This window comes from Theobroma umbraticum, unplaced genomic scaffold, assembly GCF_002168275.2.
Source record: "Theobroma umbraticum cultivar Fairchild unplaced genomic scaffold, ASM216827v3 scaffold_130.0, whole genome shotgun sequence".
Taxonomy (NCBI): Eukaryota; Viridiplantae; Streptophyta; class Magnoliopsida; order Malvales; family Malvaceae; genus Theobroma; species Theobroma umbraticum.
The window spans coordinates 702,344-723,014 of record NW_018397264.1 but is presented as its reverse complement, the minus strand read 5'-3'; the positions used below and the strand labels follow the sequence as shown (position 1 = coordinate 723,014).

The following is a 20,671-nucleotide window of genomic DNA, read 5'->3' as shown; positions in this document are numbered from 1 at the left end:
TTGGTCAGTTTTCTAACTTTTAATTTGCTGCCTATTGCTTAACTGACAGTTAAAATGAAAAATACATGCTCATTGCACAACTTGTTATAAGAATCACTGTTTCCATTTCCAATCTAAAAGTGCCGATATATACTGTGAAAAACGAATATTGGAATAGGATAGGAGGATGCAGAGGCAAATAAAATCATAAATTAAATGCAACAAAAATAAATGAATACAGCACAAGATATATCAATTTCGATATAAAATAATATTACATATGTAGATTCTAATTTATTTAACAGAATTTATTTTAAGTCAAAGATTTAAAAAATTCAAGTTGATATCTCTCATTTTTTTAATATCATAAAACATGGCTTGAAGAAGAAAAATACTATTATTTTTTCCATCCACTCAAATTATCACATTTTGACTTTTATTGGTAAAAATTTTTTGTTGACTTTTTTATTTTATATTTATTATCACTTAAAATATGAACAAATATTTTATAAAAAAATGAAGTAACTATTTATATTTATATATATTTTGCAAAATTTAATTAATTGAAATATTTAAAGGATAAAACGAGTTGCGTAAAAAGATAAGATAAAATGTAACAGTGGGAGTAACTACGAAAGATTGTTATCGACCGCAGAGTTGCAAACCTCCCGGACGGATTAGTTTAAAATGGGGAGAGCCAACGACAATTCCACGCCTTGCCCAGCCCAACACTCAAAGGGAACAAGTTTCCTTCCATACAATTATCTCTCTGCGCTGACTATTCTTTCCAAAGGTAATTCTAATAACTCTCCTCTCCTCTTCCATTCAATTTCTTTGTTTTTGTTTCAATTTTCATAGATCTTATCTGAACCCTCGCTCTCGTATTCCAACTTTAGTGTGTTGTTGGCATGTTGTCTTTGATGGGTTTTACAAGTAATTTCTTACGGTTGTTTAGTTTTATGTAAAATCGTTGATGGGTTTTCTTCTATTTCTTTGTTCCATACTTTGGTTTTTTCTTCACCATGTTATGGTTTTATTTAATCATTGATTGATTGAAGAATATGAAATAAGTATTACGTAAGTTCAAGTGTTGGAATAATATGCTTTTAAATAGTTTCGGCGTTTTTTTTAAGCCCTTCTCCATTAAGGTAAGATTAATTGAGGCTGCTGTCTCGAGTATACTTTGCTTTTTCTGGAGTTACTACCGGTCTCTTGCTATCTCAGTTGTTTGAAGCCCTATCAAACAGTTAACTGACAAAGAAAATAGAACTAGTGATTGAGGATAGTATTGGAAGTCTTATCATGTAATTAGCCCCTAATTATAGGAATTTTGCAAGCGTGTTCTAGTCTAAGATGACAGATATATGTGGCATGCATTCATGGACTCACTGCTGGTTCGAAAAAGATGGTGAAAAGTAGATGTTGATAGTATCTGGCTCACAGCCAACATCAGTTTTTAGGATAACAACTTAATAGCACTGCATAGCGATCATTGGTTTGTGTTGTGTATCTGCATTCATCTCTTTTTATCTATGGCCACACATCTTAAATTCATGTATGTACCACTTAAAAATGACTCAGAATGGTTTAATTTTTTATCTGTTGTTATTATAGAATTGTTTCCCTATGGTTATGTTCAACTAAAAGTCATTGATCTTTTCCTTTTAGTGTTGTTTTAAATTCGCATTGTGGGCATTTCATGCTATTTAAGGAATAACTGCAGGCATTATGGATGTGAGAGTTGGGCTCTTGTTCCTCTTTGTGTTGGGTGCTAGCTGGGCATCTGATGCTAGACAACTAGAAGCAGTTGAGGTGGTAATTTCTGATGCATCAGGTAATTCTGCCGCAGTTTTAGTAAAATTTGTAATGTTATCTTCTCTATTCTGTTTTTAAAAGAAATTCTCATATTCTTTTCCTGGGAGTGGGGGAGCGTGTTTAGCTTTTTGTGCTGTGGGATTTGTATGTTTATTGGTAAGACAAGAAAGATGATGCACAAAACTATTCTGTTAGTGAGAAACATCCATATTCAGATGAAGTTACTGCCTACTCTCTTAAATTACTTGCTTGTGAAAATGTCTGCATTAAATTATTGATTAATAATTTGCAGCTGAATATGGAACTTGGTTGGGGATTTGAAATAGAGCTTGCAATTGGACTGCTTGGGAGAAGTTTGGGTTAGATTTTCTAGGTTCTGAACATTTTTTGTTTTTGGCCATTTAAGATAATTTTGGATTTACCTTTAGGTCACTTTCAGAATTAATTTGGGTTGGGTTTCGGGAGGGTTTTGTGGGCCTTTTGGGGTTTAGGTTGTTTTTAGTTGGGTCAAAAAGACTTGTGTTCAGGCTGGTTGTGCAGGTCAACGGGGTTGGTCTGGTTTTCACCTCAAAATAATGATAAGTTGTATGAGGTGCCTGATGTGGTATTTTCCCGTGCTACATCACTGCTGTCTTCTGGTTAACATTCAAGTATAGCAACGAAGCACTATCTCCAATATCCTCTCTTGTTACATTTTTGGCGGTTAGAATAAGAGAATCTTAGCATAACAAGATCAACTGTATGAAAAATATGTATCCTCAAGGGTGATATCTGATTGTTACCTCAAAATATATATAGGCTACTTCATCAATTTCAATTATCTAGGCTGTTAGCTTTGACTGTTCATATGTTTGATGCATATTGCAGCATGAATTAATTTCCATATTTGGCAGACTATGGAAAATTTGGCACATTTGGCAAAAAGTGTTCATTTATAAGTGAGCTTTTTAAATGATTGCTCCTTGAAGATTGTGCTGAGATTAAGATGCCCATAGACATTCTTTTCTCAATTGAGAAAATTGATTTGCATTTGTTTAGCTTTTTAAATTTAAGATTTTGCAATGAAATTGCCGGATACAGAGAAAATAATAGAGTATAATGACATTGTAATTCCTGGTTCAGTTGTGCAGATAAACCAGGGGCAAGGTGAGGGAGTAGTAAAGAAGGTTGCTCGGAATGACAATGTGTGCACCTTGTGTGAGGAATTTGCTAATGAGGCAATTGATTACCTTTCCCAAAATAAGACCCAGACTGAGATAGTTGAGATGCTTCACAAGAGCTGCTCCCGTGTACCATCTTTTAAGCAGCAGGTAGTCATCTAGCTTAATTGCATGGAGGTGGCTTATGAAATTTTTTTAGCATAAGTTAGAAATAGATCGTTTCTGTCCATGGTACATCCCGCAAACCCCTATTGTAAGTTAGAAAGTAAAAACAGAGAAGCAAACCTTGTCCCCTCTCCTTTGTTTACCTTTTTCTTTGAGTATTGGCATTTCTTGTTCTTCATCTATTGTTTTTTATGTAAGTGAAAAAAGTCTTGCAATTTGGGTAGTTATGAAGTGGTGTTGGTAGAGTTCCATTCATCGGAACCTGCTTGACGGTCCACTTTTGAGGTTGCCTAGCCAAAAGCAAGCCCTGTTTAGATGATCAGACTGATATCTATATATCTTTTTCTCATGCATTAAGTGTCCAGCAGGATAAATTCCTGTATAGATCAATTGCTTCATCATGATGTTTAATTCTTTGACTACAGAAGCATGGTATATGAGTTTAATGATAAAACTGCCTCCATCTTTATCAATTAATAGGTTACAGGCATGATAAGCATCAAGTCTCATGCTATAATATCAAACATATTTTAGATGGGTATTTTTAAATTATACTTTATGGGGCAGAAGGGGATGGTAAAATTCCAACTCATCACAGAAAACTAAAAGCTTGAAATATTGAAAATTATTTTATCCACTTGATGTTCATGGATATTTTTAAATTATTTTGTCCTCTTCCTAAGTCCAAAAATTCTAAATGACTATCTGATCTTGTTCTGCACAGTGCATTACACTTGTGGACTATTATGTTCCACTCTTCTTCATGGAAGTCTCTTCAATACAGCCTGAAGACTTCTGTCGAAAGGTCAATCTATGTCAGAAAGTTGCACTTATTTCTTCACAAATCCGTGAAGATAGCTGTGGCATCTGCCACCGTGCCATTGCAGAAGTACTAATTAAGTTGAAGGATCCTGATACACAGGTTTGCATTGCTCCATCCTTTTTTTAAAACTCAATATGTGTCTACAAGGATTGATCTTATGATTAATTGGATGTCCTCATACCTGAACATAATTTCTGCCACACACACACAACCTTTTCTTTGCTTCTTTTGTTGGAATTGATGGAGGGGGAGGGTAGGAGGGCACCAGGGTGGCATTGTTGATGTTTCTTTCGCTTTCTTTCATATTAGCTGTGTTCTAAGTTACTAAAATGTTCCTAGAATGTAGATGTTATGTTGGGTTAACATCCATGTACTTTTAGGTTGCTTTTCTAAAATTTAGCCAGTGTCATTGACATATATGATGTATTGTATGTGCCAACAACATGAGGGTTGGAAATACTGGTTTGTAATTGGCGAGTTAAGATGTTGGCGTATTTGAAGCATACTGTGGTATTTCCGGTAATATGATATAATATGCCTCTTGGTAAAGAAGGATCATGTGGAATGTGAAAGGCATATGCCTTCTGGAAATATAACAGATATATTGCTTATTGGAGATTCTTTTTCTGCCTTGTTGCCAGCTGGATATAATTGAGCTCCTTTTGAAGGGATGTGATTCAATGCAGAACTATGTTAAAAAGGTGAGTGTAATTAAAGAACTTACTTTTACTTTTAACCTTAATTTTTGTTATGCATCCATGAAATGAGTTTATTAATTAAAGGAAACACTTCATTGGATTGTAGATCTATTTACATTATTAGTAAGCTGTGAGGTTTTAGTAGTTGGATCATCGATGTGTCATTTGCCATTTTTTTTCTTTAATACATGTTTGAGAAATGAATAGTCATGTTTAGAGAGTTTAAAATAAAACCAAATTTGTTGTGTTCAAGGGTCAGATCAACAAATAAAACGGAATCTCCATGGATATGCATGTTGAGGATAACTGTGGTTTTTATACAAGTCAATGTGTTTAAGGGTCAGATTAGCATATGTGAAAAAGAAATCTCCATGTTTGGAATTTGCCTTATTGCTCTCCTGCCCGTTTATTGGTTTTTTTTTCCCTTGGCATGGTTGTCTTTGAACTCTTATCTGTCGTGTGTTTCTCTTGATAGTGTAAGAGGATTGTTTTCGAGTATGGGCCTCTGATCCTTACAAATGCGGAGCAGTTTCTGGAAACAACTGATGTGTGCACCATACTCCATGCCTGTAATGGTGCTAAGCAAGCATCACTGGCAGATTCATAATGGTTGCCTAAATTATTTATGAAACCACAAGGATCTGTTGTAAAATATAGTATAAGAACTTTACTCCCTGGTGTGCATGTATAATAAGTATATGTTTTAAATTCGATTGCTTATTGAAGTTGTTCAAACCAGAAACGTGGAACGCATAGTTTTCAGAATCAGAATATGATATATTGCTGTTGCTGTTTAAATCATTCTTGAGATAACTTGCTAAAGTAAAAATCAGGTTGACAAAGAACTGCTTTGGACTGTGAGAATGTATTTCTTGGGAATATGTTATTGTTTTCCCTTCTTTTTAATTCCAAATGCTTGGGCTTTAATAAATTTCTTTTATCATGCAATCCCATTTTCATTGAAAAACAAAGGTTAAAATAAATTAATTTTGAAATTAGTTAAATCTTGCAACTTAATTAATGACGAACTAAATCTCGGTATCTGGAACAAAAGACACCCTTGGGTAAAAGTAATCCCGAAAAAGGATCAATGAGAGTTAGTTGTGATGAGCGTAATACGTGTCCATATGAAAGGAAAATGGTATGGTTGTGATGAGCATGTACGAGAAGGTCACATGGACATGTTGGATCCATTCGACACCAAAGATGAATCCAGGGGCCCTGAATCTAACCCAGGCATCCATATGTGCCATAGCCCAAAGGATTATCCATTGAAAGATAGGGGCAGTTGGCTGACGAATGGGTGGCAAAAGCAAACCGACACACAGTAGTTGTTGCTTGACCACAGCACTCAGCAGCCCCCATTCCAACCTTTTCCGTTTTACAGATTTTCATGGTACGCTTTTTGTCTGGCGGACTACACGTTTACAATCCTCCAATTTTACAACTACAACACAACACTAACAGTATCTGAGTTGTTCATTCATACGGATACTACAACCCATATTCTTTTTCCTGTGTGTTTTTTATTTTCATAGGCTTGTATCCCTGGGGCTGGCGCTGGGGGTTGAGTAAAGAGGCAGGCCCAGTCAGAGAAAATGGTGCACGTGTTTGTATGTTTGTCACATGATATCCCTCGTGTTTTTGAGTAAGGATCTCCTTTGCCCTTTTCCTTAGGCGTCTGTTTCTTATCTCTTGGCTGTTGGTTCTGTCAGCTCCTATGACTTCTGCCTGGAGTGCTGATTTTGTGAATGGCTATGTATCGCTGGTTCCTGTCGCTGCCTCAAGTGGACTATGGCCCCTTTCTGTTTGTAGTGTACCTTTTTGGCTGGTGGTTAACTCCTTTGGACTCTTTTGTTTGTATGGTCATAAACTTGTCTATTGTTTTTGCTTGCCGGGATCATTTTGTGTGCCGTTTGCAAAGGTGCTATCCCAAGTCTTTTTTTTTGCTTTGATGCCTTGAAGGGCTTTTTTGTTGCCTTCATGATGTTTCTGGAAGATATGCTACTCTTTGTTTAAGGGCATATCATTCTCCTCCAGCCTTCTGGAGTTACTTTTGTTCTTTTCTGGGGAATCCTTTAATTCCCCATTTATTAATGGAAGCTTACTCTTGATTTTCCAAAAAAAAAAAAAAAAGTTTGAACAAATATAATACTTGAGTTGGCTTCCACTTGACTGACACCCATAAAGGTATTGCTTCCTTCCACCGTATATATCAAGCTGGTTTAACAATATACACAAGCTAATACCTCCAATGAAACTTCCTGACCGTGGATATATAAACATCAGCTCTCATTCTATTAAGTTTCCTCCTGTAATATGACTCACTATGATCCTCATTTTACATCTCTTCATCACCTGCTGTTACAGTTACACATTAACTAATTAAACTCATACCTTACAATATCCCTCTTCCTTTGTTTTTTTGTTTAGTATAACATATGGCATGGAATAATTACATATGTAAAATTCAATAAAAAAAAGTTAAAAAAAATGATACACATAGAAGGTTAGGTATTTAGTTAGTGTTGAACAACAAGTGAGCAAGATATGTCCATATTTATAATGTTTGTATAAGCTGGGGTGATGTTCATCCTAAAGAGTCAAATTATGGGGAGTTTTGCATAACTTTTATATAACAAGGGATAAAGGACTCCGTAAGTTATGACTGCAAATGGATAACAAGATTGCGGTTCATAAAGTAATTATTGCATCCATGTGCAAATTTCGATTTAATAATTTGATTGTGAGATGAAGATTTCTCACATTTATAGAAAAAATAATATGTTAGCTGATGGCATGGTCAACGTAAGCTTTAATTTAGATGATAGCTTCCATTTGTATGATGTGCCATTTAGAGAAGTTAGTTTTATTTTATTCAATGACTCATTAAAAATTTATTTTTCACAAATGATTTGAAATTAAAAATTTCCTTGTAAGAAAAAATAAATGCATAAATGGTTGCACCAAATGCATCACATGGAAGACAAATTCTAGTACAAAGGAATCTCAAACTCTCTCTTTCTTGTACCAAAATTGTGCATTTTCCATCTCTCTTTATTCTTTATGATTTGATTTCATTTTCTTTGTTATCACCTATTTGTTTTTGCCTAAAACTTGACCACATGCCTATCCCCAAAGGAATAAAAATTAGTATTAATTATATCTATTCTCGATTAGGTCAAGATTTTCTCAAGGTACATTTCAATTATAGTAATCAATAAATCGTGATAATATGAAATATAAATATATAAAAGTTTTTTAATTTATAAGTGCTCATTATTTTTAGCTCACATACAATTTTATGAAATTTATTAAAAAGTAACATATATTTTTAAACTGATACTTATATATTTTGAAAATGATTTTAAAATTTAAATCAATGGTTACCTTTTACTTATAAAAGAGAATATTATAATTCAAATTTAAAATTTTTATGAAAAACCCATCCCACCCCCACTTCGCCTTCGCTTTCAAAATACCAATACTCGATTGGGACAGATTAACTGACCCATAAAACGAATCGAGTTTTATCATCTCTAAACAGCAATAGTAATACCTTTTTGTATTATTCGTGCGGTTGTCAGTGACAAATTGAAGTGTCTAAGAAATATTAAAGCGAAAATTCAAAACATTCTTAAATGATACGAGTGATCATATCCATAGGCGTTAGGACAGCTGATGTACCCTAGCAAAAAGGCCGAGGAGAAGTCTTGAAGCCGTGGGACCGACAAAACTAATTTCCGACCACCTAAAATAACCGACAAAATGTCCGGTTTCGTGTCTTTGAGGGACACGTGTATGCTTTCGAATGGCGTTTCACGCCTGTCTTAAAATTGGGTAATGACCTAGGAAGGTCACACCTAGACTCCATGTACCCACCGAGATATTTTCCCTTTCGACGTGTCGTCTGCTGGTTGGTCATTGCCGCACGAAGCTTCACAATCACATGGCTGATCCCAAAATGTTTTATTTGTTTTAAACCACCGAAAACATATTACTGCATTTTGTAGTTTTTTTTTTTATTTTTTTTCATGCTTAGACAAATGACATAAAGCAGGATTTTAAAAAAAGAACTTAAAAATCATAGTATAAAAAATATTAATCAATTACCCAAAAAAAATATAAAATTTAAATTTCAAAGTAAATCGACTGTATGACACGATAATGAGAAAAACAGAAACAAATAATACAAAATCTTGCAAATGGTTTGAATATTTCACAAATATCCTTTAAAATTAAAAGAAAGGCGCCGCAACCGAATAGAATGGAATATCGCTTTAACTAACTAGCTTCAACAACGATGATTATTATAAACAGATATTGAACGGGGCGGCCATTGTCCTCATATGAGCTGCACAACAACTAGTGGCATTTTGGTAATTATAACTGTAAACAATAAAATAGTTCACGTTTGGTATGGCTGCCTCCTTTGCTTTTGGTGTATAAAAATGATTCACATAATCTCTCAAAGCTTTCAAATTTCCTTTGCTCATAGCCGTTTCCTACTTTCTTATTGCTTCTTTTACTTCTGTTTGCTTCCTTAGAAAAAAAAAAAAAAAAAAAAAAAAAGAAAGAAGAAAGAAAGGAGGAGAAACTGTTGCCCGTTTGAAGGTACAAGTTTTTCAACCTTCATTTTGATGGCTTGATTTGATAACTTCATTGCTTTCGGCTCATAGTTTGGCTTGCAATCTTTAATACCCTTTTTTGTTTTTTCTTTTAATGATACTTATGAGTTTGATGTCTTTTTCTTTCTGAAAGCTGTGGAGATTTTGAGGATAAGAAACTAGAGGTTGGTTGTTTCAGGAATGAATAGCTGTGATTCAATCAATTAATTATATGGGAAAAGTAAATAGGTTGTCGGTTTCTTTATTTTATTTGATTTTTATTATGGTAAACAAGCGTAGGGGTTTATTAACTACGTTTTCTTTAGCTTTCCGTTGAAGGGTATGCTTCATTTTGCCTCTCAGTTTCACATACACGTTTCAATTTCTTTTTCCCCCTTAATTTTCATTTTTCTTCCATTTTTCAATAGTGTTTTTATTTTTTTGGTAAGATTTGAGGGGAATCAAGGCGAAAGGGGAAATCACCCTTTGATCTTAACCATCCTAAGAAAAAGAAACAACCAACCATTAGGCTAAACCTGTGTTCTTGTAGCCTTTTTTTCTTTTTGGTTTATAGTTGACATTAGTCACCTCCCTAGAATTTTCAAACGTTATTCCTTTATTTTGTATCAGTTTCATTATGACATTTGTTCTTCCGTTTGAGTATGAGTCTATAGATACCAATTTTGATAGATTTTTTTTTTTTTGGTTCCTTAGATTTCCTTCATAATTGTATTGTTATTGACTATGAGTTTGTTTAAAATCCATTTTCAGGTGAAAGTATCATCTCTTTGTGGGCAATTTGAAAATTTGGTCTAACCTGGTCTCTCTCTACTAATCTGTTAACGTTAAACTATTTAAATCTCGTTTATTGTATTTTCTTGTTCACAAAGAGAGCAGGGAATGCTGAAAGATGTGCTTGAAAGTTGAGAACCATCTGTCTGATATTAATGAAGTTGTGGCTCCGTTTGAGCTGCCCTTATTTGTACTTAATGATAATCAACATTTAACTTATAGTCAGGTTTGGTTTAATGCTCTGATGCCTAGTTTGGCTAGATATTTAAGGGAACATGTCATGTCAAAGCATGATGTTTGTGAAGATGGTTGAGCTTTTAATACTTTCAGGTCCGTTACGGTTGCATATATAGTTAACCTACTTCATATATAGCACTAGCTGTTAAGGTAGATTCTATTGTTTTTAACAAGGAACTTTGCTCATTATGGAGAGAAAAGGGTCTGTCTTGATGCAACGGTATGAACTGGGGAGATTATAAGGCCAGGGAACCTTTGCCAAGGTGCACTATGGTAGGAATCTTAAGACTGGCATGAGTGTCGCCATCAAGATAATTGACAAAGAGAAGGTATTGAAAGTTGGAATGATTGATCAGATTAAGCGAGAAATTTCTGTCATGAAACTTGTAAGACATCCAAATGTGGTTGAGCTTTATGAGGTAATGGCCAGCAAGACAAAGATTGGCAAGGGGGAGTTCAAGTTTCCTAAATGGTTCTCCCCTGAAGTGTGCAAGTTGCTGTCAAAAATTCTCAATCCAAATCCATGTGTCACGGGGCGATACTTAAGACCACCTTCCGTGCGACCTTGGGCTCAACCCTTATCTCGGCACTTAGAACTCAAGTCAGCCTTAGTGCTTCAGCACTCGCCCAACAAGCACTCAACACCCACACAATGGCTTTAAGCCGGCAAGCAAGCTTGCATAAACGAGGAAGGAAAAATGGGAAGAGAATGCTAGAGAGAAAAACTAAGCTTGTATCGCCCAAGGCCGAGATAATGGTATTGAAGTATTGCTCAATCTCCCAAATACATGGATGCCGCGATGATTCGACGGTCATCCATCACGATCCCAGTGGCTTTGAAGTATTGCTCAAGCCCCCAGAGAAAGTTGTCGATTTCCTTGGCATCCCTCCGGCCTCGGAATTCTCTCGGCTTAGGTACATCAAGCCTTACTTCTGTGTGTGCGGCAGCCTCTCGGCCACTATTGGCCCTTGCTGTCCGCACTTCCTCCTTCAATTCATTCAGCTCACGCCTTAATGCTTCCATCTCCCTCGAAAGCTGGGCGTTTCTTTCGATGGCCGACTCAAAGGTCTCCCTCACCATCTCTTGAACTTCCCCTCGAAGTTCTTCATCTCGAGCATGAAGCTCTTCCATGTGCTCCTCCTGCACATCAAGGCGATCACGTGTCTCGCCCACAGTCACTTCCACCCGGGATAGCCTCGCATCCAGCTCAGGGATTAGGTCTCGTGAGGCAGACTTCGCCTTTCGGCCAGCACGCGTCTCTCTAACCTCGAGAGTTTCCTCGGGCATGTTTGATCCGCTGGTGGCCATTCCTTCCTTTCAATCACCTCCTACTTGCTTTGGGGAATTTCGTCGAGCACCTGGGTCGCAAACACTTCCCTCTGGTTTGGGAATTCTGTCGAACACCTGGATCGCAACAATCTGGGAATTCTGTCGAACACCTGGATTGCAACGGCTCTGATACCAACTGTCACGGGGCGATACTTAAGACCACCTTCCGTGCGGCCTTGGGCTCAACCCTTATCTCGGCACTTAGAACCCAAAGTGCGATACAAGCTTAGTTTTTCTCTCTAGCATTCTCTTCCCATTTTTCCTTCCTCGTTTATGCAAGCTGCTTGCCGGCTTAAAGCCATTGTGTGGGTGTTGAGTGCTTGTTGGGCGAGTGCTGAAGCGCTAAGGCTGACTTGGGTTCTAAGTGCCGAGATAAGGGTTGAGCCCAAGGCCGCACGAAAGGTGGTCTTAAGTATCGCCCCGTGACAGTTAGGGTGTGACGAGGAAAGGTCCACTCTCCCACATCGGGCAGGAACGGGTAGGTCCTGGGCTATAAGAAGCGGGTGCTGCACACCTGTGACAACCGATTTTCATGGGAGAGGGTAATGACCCCGTGACAAAGTGGTATCAGAGCGGGACCTGTTGCCTCGTCCCGACTCACACCAAGCGCCCGGGTCCGGGAAAGGCCGGAGAGGGGTAGGCAGGGTGGCCGGCGCGGGCAGCGGTGCGCCCGACAACGGGACGTTGTCGAATCGGGTGGGTGAGGGTGTGACGAGGAAAGGTCCACTCCTCCCACATCGGGCAGGAACGGGTAGGTCCTGGGCTATAAGAAGCGGGGTGCTGCACACCTGTGACAACCGATTTTCATGGAGAGGGTAATGACCCCGTGACACATGTACTAGGATATCCATGGCCAAAATAATGGATAATCCCTGGGTTCGGAAGGGGTTGGGCCCCAAACCTGAACTTGTTGATGCTGAAGTCAAAGAACCAGCTCCTTTAAATGCTGATACAGTATTTAAAGTTTATTTGAGGAAAAAGAAAAAATGAAAGAAGTGCGGTTTACATCAAACAAAGCTGCGTCAACCATCATTTCCAAACTGGAAGACATTGCTAAGCGTCTAAAGCTGAAGATAAAGAAGAAAGATGGAGGGTTGTTGAAAATGGAAGGCTCCAGAGAAGGCAGGAAAGGTGTTCTTGGCATTGATGCCGAAATCTTTGAAATTACCCCGTTCTTCCATCTGGTTGAGGTCAAGAAGAGCAGTGGAGATACATGGGAGTATCAAAATGTAATAAAGCAAGACATAAGACCAGCTCTGAGTGACATTGTTTGGACTTGGCAAGGTGCGCAGCAGCTGCAATAACCGCCACCAGAGCATCAAGAGGTACAGGACTCTCCTGTCCTTCAACAAATGCATGTTGTTTCAACGCAGAGTTCCTAATGATCACCTTGTTCAATTGCTTTCAAGTTGAGAAACTCTCTTTCTTAATACGGATATAAGTAGTGTAATTAGTTCAACTTCGCTGTGTTTTTTTATGTTTTCTTGATGCTTGTGTGCATGTCCTTGAACCACCTAAGATTAGAAAGGATTAGTAAATGCACAATTGATTCATCTCTGGTTATCTATTGGTCTTCGCTTCGAACAAAGAGCAGATAATAAACAATTGGTCAAGACTAAAAGATCATGATTAAAACCATGTTATCCATGACAGACGAAGTAAGATCCAGAGTCCTGGTTCCCATGGCTGCATTGACTAGCAACAGACGAGTTACAGATTCGATTTTCTCCACCGAGATGAATTAACCAGCTACCTTATCGCTTAGATGAGTTAAAACCTCTTACTGTTTCTTCCTTTGTTGGCTTTTCAAAGGAGCAGTGTTTGATATTGAACACCAATGGCCGCGCACCACAAATCATACAAAAAATAAGATTCGCAACATATACCCAGCATCTTGTACGGGCTAGCCACTTGTGTCTTTTGATGCGATTGCAACAGACAGAAAATTTCAAAAGAAAAATGAACCCAAAATGTTAGTACTTATAAGGCAAAGAAAGCATGGAAAACAGGTGAGAGGGAGCGGACGATGTGGGGAACACAGATTTAGATGAACCCCACTTTCTACTAAAAATTTACTTGGAACGTTCTGTTTCTCTTTTGGAACAATACAATCAGGGAGAATCTAATCTTTAACTTACTTCGGATTGAGATTTAAGTCAATAGAATTCACGTTGGAGTCATTGACTCTTCTTTTCAAATTAATACGACAGCGTTTAGTCAAGTGTGGAGTAGATCAGACCAATTCTTCCTTGTGCATGGATTCATCGGCAATTTGTATCGTGCATTATACTAGACATCATTATCATCCTGATTAGGGTTAGAGGGGGGGGGGGGAAGGATCTGTTACGAATTATTATGAAACCAAGGAAAGGGCTAAGGTGAAGGTGAGAGTAAAAGCAAGTTCTTGTTTATGAGCAGATGCAGCCGATGCCCACGTTGTTTATCAATCTTGCTGGACATCCATTCATCTGAAGATTTTTAAAAGACGAGGCATAGCTTTCATCTGCCACTGCCACTGCCACTGCCACTGCTAATGCCAATGACCAAATCTAACCTCAAAACGGGGACACCCCCTTTTCCCCCAGCTAGCAGAAGCTAAAAAGATTTAAGCAACGTATGACACCTAGCTGTTACCTTACGCACGAGTGAATGCATGCCACGTGTATTCCCTATCCAAGCTGATGTATGTAAACGTTAATCTCCCTCATAAAAGAAAGACAAGGAAGATACAATGCATCATGAAGTATTCTAAATCTCCCTCAAAAAGAGGATGTTTCCCTCTCGAGAACAGGAGATGTATTTTTAAGTCCCTCCAATATGTCACTTTATCCTATTTCAACCAAATCACCAAAGTGACTGTACATCTGGGGTGGGAAATAAACCCCCAACATGGGGCCTTGCAACTGAGGACTTTCCAACAGCTTCTCCTGGACCCTGCACAGCCCACTCCTTCCTGCCAAACACAACATTGCCCAACCAGTATCAGACTACCATTTCAAATTACAGTTTTATCCAACAAGATGACATTCCGCACTAGAGTTTTCCTTCAAAAGTTTGGCAATGATAAAAGACGAAACAATTCAGGTGGGAACAACTCCAAACACACCTTCAACATCAGCTTTTATTACAATCAAATATCTACCACAGAGCATAGAGCAACATGTAGAATTTTTACATAGTTCACGGAAACCTCTATTGGTCTATAATACTCCTAAGAATTAAGGTAGCAATACCCAGCGATGAAAGGATTCATGCAATATAAACAAATAGCCATAGGAAACAAACCTGGAAGTCTTTGAGCAGCTGCTTTCTACTGTTACAATTCAAGAATATTCCCATTTTTTAAAACAACTTTGACAAGACGCTATCATGCAATTTTATATTCCTCATGCAAAACCCAAAGTCCTTTCCAGTTTGATATTTTTGTTCTTTAGCCATAAATTTCCAACATGGCAAAAACTCATAAGCTGTTTGTCACAGAGCACAATTCACAAAACCACTTTTTATCCTTTACCTTGCCAACATCCATGAGAATAATCTTTACTCCCTCACTGATATTAACTATGCATACATTTTGAAGTTACCTTATATATTATTAAAACATATTTGTCCATGATTGTTCTCCAAGAATATGTTGGACAATAATTTTTTACCCATTACAAGAGCATTAACATATCCTAGAAAAGTAAACTCAACACAAATGTGCTCTATAAGCTTTCAAAATTTCCCTCATTCTCAATTTTTCTGCACACTGATTTGCTGTAGGTTATGGAATGCTCTTCCTTAACTGGTCAAATATCCACTCTCACCTTATATGAATACTTGGAAAAAAAATATCATGACAATTTTCCTTGGAAAACGCAACTGAGATATCAGCTCTAAATCTTGAAATAGACAATTCTGTCTACTATACTCTGCCTCAAAGTGCATGTCTTCCGTTAAGTTGGCAAAAATACCAAGAAAATGTTTTAACTTTGGCATTTTTATGTCACATTTTAAATGTTTTCTAACACTAAAGCTTAATTGTATTTAATGCCAAAAAGTAATAAGATTATTAAAAATTAAGATGAAACATAGAAATAGTAACAGTTATGGCTGTTCAGAAAAGATAATAGGTTTAGTTGTGGCCTTTGAGACATCCCCAAAAAGAAAGATGGTAATTCAATTCAGGATGATGAATTTTTTATTGAACTATTTTAAGGATTATTATACCAAGGGCATGAATAAAATAAACCCATGGAAGTATAAGGGTTATTGTCAGCTCCATATAAGATTGCAGATAAGTGGGTTAGGTAATCAACAGAAAGTACACAAGTGCCCAACAACCAGAAGCTGCGATCAATATCTACGTTACAAATACTTTTTAAGCTAGTTGGTGCAACTGCAGGTATGTATTCAATCTCAAGCAGGATTACAAATACGTGTGAAAGAATTTTACAATTACCCAAGATTCAAAGATTCTCTTAAGGACGAGGGGAAGAAAGTGCAGTTGAGAGTACACAAAGATGACTACAAATTGACAAATTCCTTTTCACTTAAAAGCAAATCATGAAACATTTCAAATATATATATATAGAATCTCAAGCATCAAACAAATGTTCGCCTCATTTCTCATATCTTCTGCTGTTTTTCATTTAGCATTTCATTACTTAAGTGTTAACAACTCAATTAAGCCAAAGATGCAGGAATGTCTATTCCTAGAATAATAATTTCCATAAGCATAACTGTTTCCATCACTTATGGCTTACTTCAATTCCAAGAGTAAAGATATAGCCTAAAGACAAAAAAAAATCCTATTCCTAAAACACTAATAAGTACAGCTGTTATAATTCTTCCAATCAATACAGCTAACTTAAAATGCCAAGATTAGAGATCTCTCATTCGAATCAATAATTGAATTATTCAACAAATAAAAATGGATAACATTCAAGGTTTTTGCTTTACCATCTACAACTGAGTTTAATCTTAGCATTTAAATTATAGGATATAAGTTTGATGCACTCACTTGGGCCAACAATTCACAGGAGACAGCTCAAATGGATGGGTACATGCAGATCCACTGGGACTTCCATAAGTCATTTCACTCATTTCCTCCTGAGGCTTGATAGGAAAATGGTCATCGCTACCAGACAATGGCGGAAAGAAAGCATTCTGTAACCATGGATCCTGATCAGTTGGACCAGTTACAGGACTGAATGTTCCACCATTCTGGCCACTACCAAGAAAAACTTTCTGAGGAGATTGGGCGCCAGCAAGAATAGGGTCCTCTTTTGTGAACAATGATGCCATAGTTTTCTGAGTAGACGGGTGCACAAAGTCTTCCTTGTTTGATCTATTATGTTCCAGGGGGAAAAGCCAGCTTGCTGGACCACCCACCAAACCTAGACCATCCTGACCAAGGGGAGAACTGTTCCACATTTGCCATGTCCCTTTCTCATTTCCATTTGTACCATCCACAGGAAAAGAATGAAGATCTTGGGCCTTTGGGGTAGTTGGCAACCGATTAGAATTGTTATGCCTTTCATCAGCAGATCGTAATCTTGACAATGGAGACTCAATAGGTGAGGGCTTGCTAATTTCAGAAGAAGCGGATATATTCTTCAAAGTATGAGGCCTTTCCATCCCCATGTCCATTCCAAAGCCAGCACCCAAGTCCAACTGAAAATTATCAAGCGACTCTGAAACAGGCCCAAGCAAGGATACTGGATCAGGAACATAACAGGGGTCTTCAAAAAGCTCTGGCTCTTCTGGTATAAGTTCACGAAGCCCTTCACCAGGACGAGGAAAAATGGGTTCAATAGCAGGTGAGAAACCTAAACTACTGCTGGAGCTCCATTCGGGTAGGTAGATATAAATGGTGATGGCAGTCCAAAATTGATAGGATTATCATACGTTTGTATTGTTGATGAATGACCAGGTAATGGCGGGCTCTGAGCTTCGGCTTGAACTTTTGAATTTGGTCTGCTAATAACATTTGTATTTGAGGCTGGAGGAACAGAAGATGAACGAGTGAATAATTGTTGCCAAGTTTTTTTAGGTGCTGCCCTCGGTTGGGGTTCTGAAAGCACCTGCAATGAACAGCTCAATGTTGTAACACTGTTTTCCTTCTAAATAAATTGTTATAATGCACCAAAGTGCATAATTTTCAAGAAACCATCAAATTTGTCTACAGCATCAGAACATGCTAATTCCAGTGAAAAAAAATAAAGAAAGCAAAACAAAACAAAATGAATGCAGGAATCCAATTAAAATATTTGACTAACAAGGGAAGCAAGAAAATTTTTCATTGGTACTGAACCTGGCTGATGATTGCTTATAATAGCCTTAGTAAATGCAGTAACTTTGCACAAGAAATAAATTCAGAAGGAAATGCCCAAAATACTTATTTGATATTATAAAAAAGGTAAGGATTCTACTAATTTACTAAAACAATGATCTCAAATAACAGAGTGCAAGAACTTACAGAGTGGTTGGTGTTAACATTCTTATCATCTCCATTCATGCTCAACTTTCCGGCTACACGCTCAGCTGTACAGAAGTCTCTCCTTTGCGCAGAAGTATGGACATGATCTACAGAATTGTTAGGTTTGTTTTCTTTTGTAACAGTAGCAGGACTATTAGTACTCTTTCCAAAGAAACTACTTCCACTAAAAGCCTTAGACGATGACAAAAATGTACCCCTCATACGATCCAAGTATCTAGTTCCAGCATTTCCCCGGGTAAAATTATTTGCAAGAGTATTTTTCATTCCATATCCTGCTTCAACGGTATTGCTCTTGACATTATCTGTACCAGACTTCTGATGTTCCCGGCGATCAATCTCACTCTTCTTATCAATGTCACGCTTCCGTTCAGTTTCCTTAACGGCTCTCTTCTCAATCTCTTCTGCATCAGAGTTGCTCTTACTAGATGCCTTATCTTTCTCTTTCCTTCTTTCTTGGCGCTTCTTTTCTGCTTCCCTTTTTATCTCTTTCTCCCTGGCAGGTGGTGACAATTTGCTGCGATCTTTTTCAGCCTCCAGTTTTTCATCCCTCAGTCCTTCGTTCCTCCACCAATCTTGCAACCTCCTCTCTCTGCTTTCTCTCTTCTTCTTCCAAAAGCTCTTTCTCTAACCTAGCCTGTCTCTTTTCTTCCGCTTTTCTGCGTGCTTTCTCTCCTCTGCTCTCATGAAAGCTTGTTCCATTCTCACCCCTCTTAGTCAACATCCCCCTATCTGCATCAGAAGAAGCATCATCCCTTATGAACCAACCCTAAAAATCTTTCTCAAAGCCACTAATGCTCAAGAAGAAGGACGTCAACAGCTGCATACAAAAATAACAACTCCTGATAAGTAGATTCTCTGCCAAACAATCCTCATCTCCAAAAACTCCACTGCCATTCTTCCGCCAATAGCTAGACTTCCCTGCAACAGACCCCGCAACCCAGTTGCCATTCTCCAACCAATCCTGCCCACACATCCACCCATTGTCAGACCATCCCTTTCCATTCAAGATTTTCCCACCTTTTCCAACAAGATCCTTAATAATCCCAGAATTTGAAATACCCAAACCAGGTGGCACAGGCAAGTCCAAAACAGGTCTCTTTGATATATGGCCACAATAAGAGCACATAAACCGACCACACCAGGGTTCTGATCCCTATACGGAGTCAGGCAGTTCCGGCACCTTCGTGTCGCAGTCTTACGAGCTTCTGCAATTCTATAGCCTCAGATCTCTTCTCTCCCTGAGACGCGCATTCCTTCTAACCCGCCAAGCAGATAGCTGGGGCATCAAAATCTCATACCAAAACAGAGTAACCAGAAGCACAAAAACACAAGCCAGCCGTGGGGACGTGATCTCAAATCGAAAATCAGGTGGCAAAAGCTGAGAAAGAGCCCATAAACCTATGAGAGGTATAACTAACCAAGGCAGCATGGTGGCAACCCGGCGAGACCACTTCTGAATCACACACAGTATACACATTATCCTCTAACCCACACCTATCTTCCCCGTTTCGAAAATCAAAACCAAAACAAACCCTAAAATCAAACCGCAAATCCCGCAATTTCCTCCTTCAGAAAAAAACAATGTCCAAAAATCGAAAACCCTAACCCCAACTTCTTGTCCCAAATCGAAATATATATATTTCAGGGCGGTAATTCCTTCGAGCTTCAAGAACCCTAAGCAGCATTTAAAATCGCGAATCCTTAAAAAATCGAAAACAAAACAAAACCTAACACCGCATTAACATTTCAATTTTCAATCAATTAAATAAATTCAAGAATACAACTAAAGTCCTAGAAATGGGTCGATTTAGGGTTTTTTCTGTTTTTTTCCAAAGGTTTCTTTCCAAATGCTCAATCGAATCAGTGAGGAATTCGGGAAACTTACAGATTCAGAGTCCATTCCAGAAACGAATCGGGTCCGAGCGGTGGTTGAGCCTCTTTTCTTTTCTGTTTATTCTTACCAGCGAAGAAACTGTGAGGAAAAACCTTTTTTTTCCAGAGAGGAAAATTTTGTGAAAAAAGATAAGAGAGATGGAGAAGAAAATGAGGGAACGTGAGGTAAATCAATTTTATAAGCAATCCCTCTGAACCAGTTTTTTGGGACCGACTTTTTATTAGACCGGTTCGTTGAAACGGTCGGTTTATTTTAATATTTATACCAACTTTTTTAAACTTTCATTTTTGATCTTATCTTAAAGACATGGCATGATGTACTATGATTTATTTTGACCTTTGCCGTGTTGATTTATTTTTCAAAAATATAAAAACGGCTTATTTAACAGAGGGTTAAATATTAACGTGATAATCATGGGATGAAATTTAAAATAATTGTGAATTTATTACTAATCAAAATTTTATGTATATATATATATATATTAAAATTAAAATAACAGAGTTTATAATTATAATTTATTAAATAATTATGCAAGAAATTAAATAGATCAAACGCAAATAAAGATATCAAAATCAAATCATGAATCTTTTGCTAAATGGAAGTAGTTTTATTATTATTATTTATTTATTTCAAACATAAAATCTCGAGATATGGCTAAATTTTGGAGTATCTCACTCGCTCCTACTC

At 37.6% G+C, this 20,671-nt stretch overlaps 2 protein-coding genes and 1 pseudogene across 4 annotated transcripts; 2 read left to right on the top strand and 1 right to left on the bottom strand.

Annotated features, from left to right (window-relative positions):
• Positions 1–634: 634 nt before the first annotated feature.
• On the top strand, positions 635–5,438 carry LOC110421989 (saposin B domain-containing protein). Of its 3 annotated transcripts, none has more exons than XM_021435731.1 (6): positions 635–772; positions 1,703–1,813; positions 2,917–3,104; positions 3,844–4,041; positions 4,584–4,643; positions 5,116–5,438. In XM_021435731.1, exons 1-6 carry the CDS (start codon positions 667–669, stop codon positions 5,245–5,247), a joined length of 795 nt encoding a protein of 264 aa, XP_021291406.1. In that variant the 5' UTR covers positions 635–666; the 3' UTR covers positions 5,248–5,438. The 3 variants fall into 3 exon arrangements, with proteins under 3 accessions (XP_021291406.1, XP_021291407.1, XP_021291405.2); XM_021435732.2 differs by having other exon boundaries at positions 687–772; positions 1,648–1,813; XM_021435730.2 differs by having other exon boundaries at positions 688–772; positions 1,691–1,813.
• Positions 5,439–9,117: 3,679 nt separating this feature from the next.
• On the top strand, positions 9,118–13,169 carry LOC110421318 (CBL-interacting protein kinase 2-like; annotated as a pseudogene).
• Positions 13,170–13,835: 666 nt separating this feature from the next.
• On the bottom strand, positions 13,836–20,124 carry LOC110422344 (uncharacterized). The gene is given in 9 exon segments (XM_021436214.2): positions 13,836–14,559; positions 16,612–17,428; positions 17,431–17,674; positions 18,070–18,643; positions 18,645–19,227; positions 19,230–19,292; positions 19,295–19,324; positions 19,327–19,790; positions 19,976–20,124. Coding segments are annotated over 8 exon segments (2,661 nt in total). The 5' UTR covers positions 19,568–19,790; positions 19,976–20,124; the 3' UTR covers positions 13,836–14,450.
• Between the last annotated feature and the right edge of the window lie 547 nt (positions 20,125–20,671).